At 42.8% G+C, this 12,006-nt stretch overlaps 1 protein-coding gene across 1 annotated transcript; it reads left to right on the top strand.

Annotated features, from left to right (window-relative positions):
* Positions 1-390: 390 nt before the first annotated feature.
* Positions 391-10,008, top strand: dnase1l1 (deoxyribonuclease I-like 1). Its single transcript, XM_034087890.2, has 9 exons — positions 391-500; positions 3,200-3,355; positions 4,379-4,467; positions 4,584-4,673; positions 7,820-7,932; positions 8,029-8,141; positions 8,309-8,466; positions 8,708-8,804; positions 8,969-10,008. The coding sequence occupies exons 2-9, from the start codon at positions 3,209-3,211 to the stop codon at positions 9,083-9,085; spliced, it is 924 nt and encodes a 307-aa protein (XP_033943781.1). The 5' UTR covers positions 391-500; positions 3,200-3,208; the 3' UTR covers positions 9,086-10,008.
* Positions 10,009-12,006: the final 1,998 nt, after the last annotated feature.

Genomic DNA, 12,006 nt, shown 5'->3' with positions numbered 1-12,006 from the left:
CAGGCTTTTCCTTCACGCCCATTTTTCAAAGTGAAGCGCTCCACGGAAATCCTTCTCCACCCAAGTTATGAATTAATGTCTAATTTTCTTCCCTTTTCACATGTGATAAAAGTTTTCTTGAGAAAAAGAAATAGGAAACATTATTAGTTTTCACATGGAAGTGAAACTTAATGGTTAGAAACTGTAAAATCCCCTTTACATACACCACATAACTGGCATATCTACACTCCTGATTCTCTCAATAATCACATTTCATCTCCCTCATAGCTGAATCATCTTCATATGAATGTCACAAAGCCTTGAAGGTGAACACATAGTAATAAAAGACTGATCTTTTGACTCATTGACAGAAGAAACTCTGTTGCCAGCATACCATGTACTGCAGCCTGCAGTTAGACTTGTTGTGAAGCGAGTCCCTCCCACAGGAAATAGCTTCAGCGGACCAGCTTCAGGTTTCACAAGAGAGGAGCTGACAACACAAGTCCAGAAGTCACAAGCTGGTGAGTCGCTGTTGTTGTAATTTGACTAACTATTATCCTTCAAAAGGTGTGAATCATGGGTCAATATCTTACTAGGGAATGTGACGGAAACCTGAGAGGCCTTTTCTGTGTGCTAATATGGGTGTATGTTTGAGTGCTTTTGAAGGAAGATGGAAACAGAGAGAACACTAAAATAATTTAGACCGGCTTCTCTATTTGTGATCGGCTGTGAACAAAGGATAGAAGTGGCTTCTTTTTTGTGTTTTACATTTAATGGTGACGTTTAATGTTGTTCAATAAGTCCTTCCCAATTTGAATTTCCTCATATTTCCCAGGATATCATGTGTGTTTAACCCCTGACCCTGAATATCCTAAAGTGAGCAGAGTAACATCCGAAGCGTCTGCTGACCTTTGACCTGCAGGTCGATGTTTTCAGTTTCTGCCGGGATAAGAAGGGCTTTAGTGACTGTGTGTGTAATAGAAAAAACGATCTCTTGTATCTCTCACTCGCGTATATTTCTGTGTGTGAGTGTGTATATCTGTATCTGAATGTGTGTGTGTCAGGTATAGGAGAGTTATAAGCTATCTGTGAATCCTAATGATGTTGGAATTGGTGCTTACACAGCTACTGATCGGCAGTACAGCATTACGTCTGGTAGGTTAAAAGGTTTGGGAGGGAAAGTCAACTACTAGAAAATCATTGAAATATGCCAACAAAGGCCGTGCAGGTGTTGTAGACTAGAATCCAGCATACTGCTTCTGACAAGGTGTCAAAGATACAAGGGCTACTACGGCAACCAAATGTAAATTTAACTGAGCACAAAACTTTAAAACGCCATGTAACACTAAATATATGCCATGTGAGGGGTGGAGTGGCATGTATGATGTCTGCCTTCCCCAGCCATGCACTGACCCCTGCTGACTTAATCATCTACACGGCATTATCTACAGAAGCAGGGAACAGGAAAAAAGCTCTTTAGGAATAAAGCAATAATACTCTTCACAGAAGAATCGTGAGGAGTTGACAGATCACGCCCCCCGGGGCCCACCGAGCATGGTTGCCAGTCTCTGCAGAAACTACACACATTTAAAATTAGGATAGGAACACACATTTCAGAAATGATTGCATATAGAAGGCTTAAATCCTGTTGGGAAAAATGTTTCTCTTTGGTCGGTGATTTGCAGTCACATTTGATTTCTCGGCTGGGGCTGAGATTTGTATACGTGGAAAGTTCCTGCCGAGCAGTTCTTGAGCACTGGGAAGTTGAGTGGGAGAAGGAACCATACATGTAACATGTAAGGATGTAACGCCCAGTTCACTAGCAGGGACCACGCCACAACAGTGTGATGTTTGTCGGTTTATTGCAAGAAGTAACAATGAATTGATATGGAGGGGTTGATGAGATGTTCTGGTCTGGGAGGATGCTGTGGTCCGTGCAGAGGGAGACTGAGTGGGGGTTCCGTCTCCGGCATGATCTGCTCGGGCTGATTACGGGCCCCCAAAAAGAGTCAGATTAAATGGAGCTTGAAGAAACACACTCCTCAATGTCAGTCTTGGTACTTTATTGACAAAGATGACGACACCCTGAAACAGAGCAATGCCGCAGGATAAGCTGACAAATACACATATATTAAATTACATATATTAAAGACACACTAAACAGCAGTGGAAACAGTCTTACATGAGTGAGTGGATGAACGTCTCAACTCGAGGCGGAGTGAATGAACAACATGTGAACTAAAATGGCCGCTAAGCACTACCGGGTCAAAGCACGGCATATCCGGGCAGCGACAGCAGTGACGCTGCCCTCTTGTGGCCGGCGATAAACTCTTCAGAGCTGAGTTGAGCGTGTTTATGTCTGAGATGTTTAGATTGTTCCGGATGTAAGCGTGGTAAGCTCGTTGGAGATTTCTCATTTTCCATTGTTTGCTTCCTGGGTTCTGTGACGTGTGAACACCCAAATCAACAACAAATGACCGGATTGGCCCAAATGGACCAATCCGGAGCACCTCCCACACCAGGACCCCTTGGCTAACTAACAGGGAGTCCCATTGACTTGCATAGAGCTCCCTGAACGCTGGTAATAGACGAGTTGGGATGGCGGAGGAATGCTCTCCGCAGACCCATGCTCACAGCGTTATAAACCTTTTTCTTTCTCAATATCAAGCCACACTTATTGTTTTTACTTCGGCTGTGAGTGTTTGTGTGCTCAGGATGAGTTTCGCTTGTTCTCGCTGTATCGCCGAACCGGAAACCTGTCCGCTCCTCGCAGCGGCTCACAGCAACGAGCGAGCCTTGCAACGTCCCAACCAATCAGAGCACACTGGGCTCACAGGGAGGGGGGGGGGGGGGGGCAGGAGCTCCAACAAGCCGTTTAGGACAGAGAGTGAGTACACACACTATACAGAGATGCTGTGAGAAACCAATGTGAGTTTGGAAAATTGCACGATTTAAATCTTTTCTAGTCGACCTCAACAATGGAAATATGATCAGTAGAAATGGCCATGACATGGGACCTTTAAAAAGAACAATCGGTTTAGAGGAATTATGATATTGAATACGCCAGTTTAAAAAGGTGGGTTTTCAGGCAGGATTTGAAGGTTGATAGTGAGTCCATATTGCGGAGTAGGTGCATCCATAGTGTATTCTGTAGATACTGTGTACACAAACTATGTTTAATCAACTTGATTTTCTCCACACATGTTTCTCTCTCTTGTAGCTCTGTGCCATGAAGTCCTCCTCCCTCCTCCTCTCCTTCCTCCTGGGTGTGTGTGGTGTTCAGGGGGCTTCAAGTTTTAAAATCTGTGCCTTTAATCTCCATCACTTTGGGGAGTCCAAGGTCAAGAAGAGCAATGTTGTGCATACTCTGGCCAGGGTGAGAAATACTCGGATGTCTTTAACTTGAATGTGCCTTTTGAGATAACATGCCTGACGTTTTAACCACCTTCTCTTGATCAGGAAGCACTGATTCCAGCTGAGGTCCATTTTTAGTGACATTACATTACTATTGAGACAAAACAATTCAATTGAACCAGAGCTTCCTTATTACAGTGCAAGTCTGGGATATGCAGACGTATTATTATTTCACATTTCAAATTCATTATAAAGTATATCGTGGGTGTTTGAACTGTAATATGCAGCAAAACTTATTTGGTATAGTCTATACACTAAATAAATATAGGTAAACTGAGAACAATTTTTTTCTCAATACAGATATCAAAAGGTACAAGTGATTTATACAATATTCTAATTCCAGGTTACATTTCTATTTCCACATTCCAAGTCCAGGTTCAATTTTTTTAAAATTTTGCAATTCGAAATTCATATTAAAAATTCAAGTTCCAATTCTAAATTCCTATCCCAAGGGTGCGGTCGAATTCTCCTATCGTCTTTCCCTAAGCACTGTTGCTTGACCTCTGTGTGAAACGTCACAGGGTTAAGGAATAGTGGACAGGAAAATTCAAAAGGACTTAGGAAAAGACGACCGGGCTTCAAGAAAATTAGACTGCACTTACACTATCCAACGTTTATGACTATATACAGTCTATGGTTTATGATGTTATTAATGTGCGTCTGCAGTGGGGGAACTACAGTTCTCTGTACAGAGGACTACTCTAAGCGCACATAGATACTTTGCACCATGCACTATCATGGTGTTGTTCTATGCAGGCTTTATGAATGTGGACAACAGTGAAAAATATATTCTTCATTAGGCCTGAACTGAAATAAAAAGTTGTACAGCTCTCTTAATCCAGGTGTTATAATAACTACCATGGTATTCACAGGCCATGGTAGTTATTCTATACATAGCTATGGTCTTAATAAACAAAATGCAATGAAATTCACTTCAGTGTGTTACAAAGCTAATCACCTCTTTCATTGCTGTGCTGTGTTGCAGATCATCACCCGCTGTGACGTGTGTTTGCTGCAGGAAGTGAGAGACATCAAAGGGAAAGCCGTACCACAGCTACTCGACCACCTCAACAGGTGATGATCTCTCTCTTTCACACACACATTCAGCACACACACCTGCAGTCACACAATGCTGTGCCGTGAATGAGAGAATGACAAACAGCAGCACCAACAGTGTGTCTTCTGTCCAGGTACGACCCTGACCATGAATATACCTCTGTGGCCAGCGAGCGGCTGGGCAGGTCCTCCTCGTACCAGGAGCAGTACGTGTTCGTCTACAGGTGAGCGGACATGGAAACACGTGCTTCGTTCTTCACAAAAACATAAAGACAATTAACCAATTTGTTTTTTTACAAAAATTACTTAAAGGGGACCTATCATGCAAAATGCACTTTTTTATGTCTTTCATACATAAATATGTATCCCCGGCAGTGATGGGGTCGTTACTCAAAAAAAGTAATATATTACATATTACTTATATATATATATTACTTTACTTCGTTACTCTCTACCAGAGGTCGCGTTAACCGAATATATTCCGTCTATGACGGAATTCTTTTGACAATGACGGAAAAATCTGAAAGCAGTCCGTCATTTTGACGGATTAGAACAAACTCAGAACAGCGCCAAAGTTTCCCCGCAGCAGAGCTCCGGTGTTATGCCCTTACGTCGTTTCCAGACCTAACTGCCGTACAAATCATTGAAATTTTTATGCTTTACGCTGTGGCGCACTCCCGCGAGGTGGGCATGCACAACACGGCATAACACCGGCGCTAATATTTCATGAGGCCCCGCCCCCCCCCCGTTGACAGGTCACGAGCGTGCTCTTCTGCCCCCCCCCCCCCGTCAGTTGTGTACAGACCGACGGGTAATAATGGATTTTGACGGAAATGTTACGATCCTGTCCGTCAAAATGACGGGCAGCGAAAAAGTCTAGCGCAACCTCTGCTCTCTACATAAAGTAAACTCGTTTGCGTTACTCAGCAACAGCCTATAGCCAAAACGTAAAACTTAGGCCTACATCTGCACATGTAACAGTGTAAATAACATATAACAATTACTATTGCAATAAGGAAGACATAACACAAGTTAATACCGGTGAAAATTCTAGTTTTTGCAGCTTGTTCGGAGTCGGCACACACTCAACATCATCACTCTGGGTTCGGGGGTCTTTAGCTACTAGCTTCTTGTGTTAGCATGTTGACTTTGTAGGTGCTTGGAGAGGTTCTTTCCTGGACACAGTTTGCACCTTACCGTCACATTCCTGTCCTTTCTTCTTACACATTTAAAATAATGGGCATACCTCCACCCCTCGAAAGTTATAGCTGTTAATGACTCAGCCATGTCTCTGCAGCACAACCCCTGTGACCAAGGGTGTAACTTTGGTTTGAGAAGTGGGGGGGACACAAAACAGGGGGTCCTCCGCAATGAAACATTTTCTCGATTTAATTCCATTTCCTGCCTTTCTACAAATATATTAGGGACTATGGTGTTAAAAAATCCAAGAAAAATGTGTAATGTATATATATGATGAGTGTGCAGATTTACCTAGTATCCTATCCAGGGCCGTCCCTGCCCAACATGAGGCCCCACGCAAAGTTATATGATGAGGCCGCGCGCCACACTAATTGCGCCGCATAAGCGCATAGTGCGCCGCATTTTCGGCTCAGTTGAGGCTCCCTCCTCAATATGAGGAGCAAGGTGAGGCCCGACGCAGTCTGCATGATCGGCCTGTAGAGAGGGACGGCCCTGATCCTATCCATGTGAACCTGTTTTATTTGTTGGTGGACCTCACCTCCTCTAGGGGGGTCCAGGGGCATGCACCCCCGGGACGAATTTTTCTTTAAATTGAAGTTAAAGGCATCAATCTGGTGCACTTTGAGGGGAAATTAAGAGATTTATGGATACAGCTCTCAACACTCATATAAAACAGAACTGTTTATATTTAAATAATCAAATAACCACACTCATTGGTATGCTCACAACAGTGGTTGCGTTAGACTTTTTCGTTGTCCGTCATTTTGACGGACAGGATCGTAAAATTTCCGTCATAATCCATTATTATCCGTCATTTTATTTTTCATGTTTTAATGATGAGATGAGACCTATTTAATATTTATGTTTGGGTACTGAGCAGCAAATGTTCATTCATTCATGTTTTAATGATTCATACAGAACTTTTAAGGGCATGGAGAAAAAAAGATGAACAGAGACACCGACCGTGTGGTCACTTTTCATGTCAACACGAACATGAATGATTTATTTGTTCCTGCACTGACGGCACAGCAGAGGGGGCAGAGGCCGCTAAAAACACCACGACCATTGTGCCTAAACAGGCAAATACCATGCCATCGTTTTAAATGAGACAATTACAATCAAAATATGAACAAAACATTTACAAGAACAACTCAATTGACCTGCTGTAACCAAGCCTGAACGCTGATTTCTGCATCGTCGTGCACCCTCGGACAAATCCGTTACTCATCTTAGCTTTTCGACAGATGTCGCAGCACATTTTGCCATCTTCCCTCCTCAGCCATATTAAACTCTTGCTCCCACTGAACCCGGTACTCCCGCTTGAACTCCTTGCCACTTGCTTGCCCCTCTGCCGCTGGCTGAACGTTGTCAGTTTTAGTCTTACTGGCTTGTCCTTCATCCTCCACCACATCAATCCCTCTTTTCACCTCGTTTATCCACACCATCACAATTACTGGGCTTATTAAAAAAGCTTCGGACGATCAGCTGCCGTGACATTTTGCGATTGCTAAAGCCGGTTAAACAACAAGGTAATCAACGAGGTCAAAAACAAGACTAGACGATAGCTACTTAATATACACACACTCACCACCAACTGGACAGGGGTGTGAATGACTAAATAATAGTTACAGACTACAGTAGAGTACAGTAGATCGCCCTCAGTCTACCTGGCCACTAAGGATGTAATATAATGTAATTTTTTACTGACCTATATTGTCAAGTTTCCCGGGCCGCCCCTGCCTCACTGAGCTGACGTTATCTCTCTCAGTTTGACAGGAGAGGACTCTCCCTCTCCTTATTGTTGAAACAGCTTCTAATCTCCGTTAGCTCCGAGCTAGCACCAGATGCTAACAACAACCTCCGTAACTGGTTCTCTCTCTCTCTCTCTCTCTCTCTCTCTCTCTCTCTCTCTCTCTCTCTCTCTCTCTCTCTCTCTCTCTCTCTCTCTCTCTCTCTAAGAATCACCTCATTACTTTGCTTTTTCACTTACCTCACTTTGCTAATATTTTCAAAAAAGTGTAATTGGTTTAAAGAATAACAAACGATTTCAACAAGGACAACACTTTCCAAAAATTGACTATTTAAAATTGATAAATAATTGCTTTACTTTTTTTTTTAATCCTCAGTTAAACGTTTTTTCAAAAAGATCTCATTTTGTGACTGTGTGCAGGACTGACACGGTGTCAGTGACCGGACAGTATCAGTACCCTGATGATCTTGAAGGAGACGTTGATGCTTTCTCTAGAGAGCCCTTCATTGTCCGCTTCAAAGCTCCAAAGACAGGTGAGCCCTCTGACACTCAGCTTCTGAGGTCATTAAAGTCGTGGTGCAGCTGAGCCATGTAAACCCTTTCCTCCACCCCCCCTCTTCTATCTTCAGATATAAAGGAGTTTGTCCTCATACCTCAGCACACCACTCCAACCAACACCACTAAAGAGCTCGATGCACTTTATGACGTTTTGCAACATGTGAGGAAGATGTGGAAAACTGAGGTAAAGATCATTTTGCCGAATATTATTGGGAACACAGTTTTAATTAAGCCCATTACGATTCTGTAGCCTCACCATCAGTGTTGTTGTGTGTGTGTGTGTGTGTGTGTGTGTGTGTGTGTGTGTGTGTGTGTGTGTGTGTGTGTGTGTGTGTGTGTGTGTGTGAGCAGAACGTGATGCTTCTCGGGGATTTCAACGCTGACTGCGGCTACCTGGCTAAGAAGAACAGGAAGCACGTGCGACTGCTCACAGCGAGGAACCTCTACTGGCTGATCCCAGAGAAGACGGACACCACTGTGAGATCCAGCACCTCCTGCACCTACGACAGGTGAGTCCAACAGACCCAGGACCTTTTACTGCAGGCTATAAGCTTTCAATGTCATGTACCTAAGGATTATGTCTCAGGAATATAACTTAAGGGTTAAGAGCTAACACGGTTTTTTGATTTCTGAAACATAAATCACTAGAAATAAGCTTTCCATCCCGGTCTTCAAATCAATAGGAGTCTTTGACTTTCAGAAAAATGTGAAAACATCAGTAACATGTGTTTGTTGTTCTGTGTGACACAGGATCGTTGTGCACGGAGAGAGGTTTGCCAGATCCGTCGTGCCTACTTCAGCCGGCCCGTTCAACTTCCAGCAGGCATACCGACTCTCAGAGGACCAGGTAACGGGGTGTGTGTGTGTGTGTGTGTGTGTGTGTGTGTGTGTGTGTGTGTGTGTGTGTGTGTGTGTGTGTGTGTGTGTGTGTGTGAGCGAGAGTGTGAGTAAGCCCAGATTCTGTTTGTCTGATGTGTGCTGAGGCTGGTTTCCTATGTGGTTTCTGTGCAGGCGCTGGAGGTGAGCGACCACTACCCGGTGGAGGTCCGGCTGAAGGGCGCTGCAGACAGGGTGTTTCTCAGTGTCGGGACGCTCCTGTCTTTGTTTGTCCTCAAAGTGTTAACATGATGTCAACACTGATGAGACTTTCCCGATTCTCCAACCTGTGGAGCCAAGCTGACCACCTATCACGAGCACAGGAGTGTTAGGTTCAGGGTTATGAAAAACAAAACAAAATATTACTGGAATGTGTCATTATGAACATCGACCTGTTTATCTGCTTCGGAGTATGATGCACTGCCGAGAACACAGTATGATGGACGTGTTGAAAACGTGGATGGAGTTCATTTTCTCTTTCAGTTTAGGAACATTGGACCCTTTCATGAATCCTCTCAAATGGCTCCAAAGCAGAGAGGGTGGGCTCACATTCGCTACTCCAGAATAATAAAGCTGCCTTCTACACACTGGCTGCAGTATCAGCAAAACTTTAAAGGATAAATAATGCAAAAACATGATTATTCGACAATACATTCTTGTGTCCACGATTGGAATCTAAGTGACTCAGAGTTCTCAGGTGAAATAAGTAGTTTAAGTTAATAAACCATTAAGCTAAAGAAATGATTAAAGTTCTTCAACATTATACATCGACTATAATTTATGAATGATTGTATCTTTAACATAATGCTTAATAATACAGAGAAAAAGGTGAGCTTGTTGCTAATATTATAAATGTAAGCACATACATTATTTTACATTTTCGTGTTGGAATGTAGAATATATTTTATTTTAGATGGACTTCTTTAAGAAAATGCACATTTTGTAATGAAATGTAAAAGCTGGATGAGTTCATATGAATCGGATAAGGTTTGTGGTGTATTGTGTGATATGTACATATGTCTGTATCATTACTGTATGTTTCTTTGATTTGATACTAACAAAAAGAGAATGGCAATAAATATTAGGGAGGAAAGATCCTGCAATCAATTCTGTGTAATAACCACACAGCAAATTATGAAATGTATGATTTCCTTCCTCTTTTTCTCTTTCCTCAATGCAGTTTCTGTTTGGTGTATAATGTCATTTTATTTTCTTATTCTCTGTTCGGAATTCAGTTTTCTCTCAAAACACAATCCTTTCTTTGTCATAAATCACGACTTCAAGATTATATATGAGCTTTTATATAAAAATCTGAACAGACTTATTAACAATCTCAGATCTCTGGCTCCAATTCATTGAAATTCAAAACATTCTGTTTCTTTAGTCGTGGAATGCAGGCAAAACAACGACTCATCAACTATTATAATCAATATGTCTGTCCGTTACAATTCAGGTGTCATTAAACTGTCTAGTTGTCACAATCAGAATGTAAAGTCATGAGCAGTGGCGGCTGGTGGAAAATATTTTTGGTGGGGCTATTGATAGAGAGAGTAAAACATTTTTTTTTTGGGAGAAATGACCCGTTAAATTAGGACTTCTTGTGATGTAATGGCGTGTTTCCAGTGCAGCGCGGAGCTCGCTTTAATGCTGCGTTCAGACCGGACGCGATGTGAATATTAGCTTCGCTCTCAACGCTCCTATCGCATCGCTCTAGTCCAGGCCTATTCAAATGGCGGCCCGCGGGCCAGATGCGGCCCAGAACCAACTCCCGAGTGGCCCAGCCTCCCGTGGCCAAATTCCTACACTAGTACAGACCATGAACGCAACACTCCGCGTTGCTTAGAAACCACCAAACCACAACGCAGCACGTTTTTTGAAAGTGCATCTAGTGGTGCTAGTAACGGTGGTCCTATGATAGCAACTCTAAAACATGTCTCTCTGAACTCTGAAGTGTAAACAAAGACAAAACGGTCATTGATCTTGTGGAGCAGATGCGCGAGTCATTGCCCAAGTCAAGCTGGACCTTTTCGCGACCGACTTGAGTACGGCTCAGATACTGCATTTTCCGACGCTCCGCAAACACATCACATCTGTTTGTACATCCCCATCACATCCCCGGCACAAATCACGGATGTGATGACAGATTTCATTGCGAGGTTGAAAGAGAACTTTGGTCAATTTGATGGACTTGCTCTGCCCACAGAGGTGATGGGCTTTGTCAGAGACCCCTTCACTGTTGCAATAGAGGGGGGCGTATCCACCAGAGCAAAGGAAGTGGTCCCCTCCATCGACGAGGGGAAATGTACACTGAAACTTATTGACATGCATTCATCCGTAACCGGATGCCCCAAGCGCAGCGCACTAACGGGCCAGCGAAGTGTTGGAGTGACGTCAAAAAACAGCAGTTCCCTTCATTCAGAAAGTAGCGATCTGTGTGCTCAGTATGTTTGGATCAACATACAAATGTGAGTCAAGCTTTTCACACATGAACTCAATCAAAAGTAGCACTCGCTGCTCCCTGACTGACAGCACTCTTCACCAATGTCTTAGGATTGCATTGACATCCTATGAGCCAAAAATAACTGCTCTTGTTCAAAACTAAAAATGTCACTTCTCCCATTGAGAAAGTCAGCGATGACAAATCACACATGAGGTGATAGTAAGCACCTAGTTTACTATAGTAGACGTGTAGTGTAGTATTCATTCATGTTAGTTACCCTTATCCCTTGTTATGGGTTTGTGCACTGAAGGGTTTGACAGTTATTTTTGTATTTAAATGCACTTTGTAATGTGTCTGGGTCAAAAAAAAAAATCTGAATATTTTACTTCTAAAGCGAACAAATGTAATGCTACAACTGTGCACTTTTTTATGCACTTTGAGATGCCTCAGATTCTGTTAAATTAATGCTAATTTATTGTGTTTTTATGCACTTTTTGACGTGCCTTTGTTAGATGAACAATGAATACAAATGGCATGTTTTTCATCGCAGTAATATGTGTTGGTTTAAAATGTGTCATTACCCGCTTTTTACAGGCCGCTGAATGTCTGGCCCAGCTGAATTTTGTAGTTATAAAATCTGGCCCAATTGAATGTGTAATTGAATAGCCCTGCTCTAGTCGCTCGAGTTTCACCGCAGCTGCCAGCTGTGTTTACTCGCATCATTCAAACAAGA

The sequence above is a fragment of the Pseudochaenichthys georgianus genome, chromosome 7, assembly GCF_902827115.2.
Source record: "Pseudochaenichthys georgianus chromosome 7, fPseGeo1.2, whole genome shotgun sequence".
NCBI classification, from domain to species: Eukaryota; Metazoa; Chordata; class Actinopteri; order Perciformes; family Channichthyidae; genus Pseudochaenichthys; species Pseudochaenichthys georgianus.
This window is presented reverse-complemented; position numbering and strand designations above follow the sequence as displayed.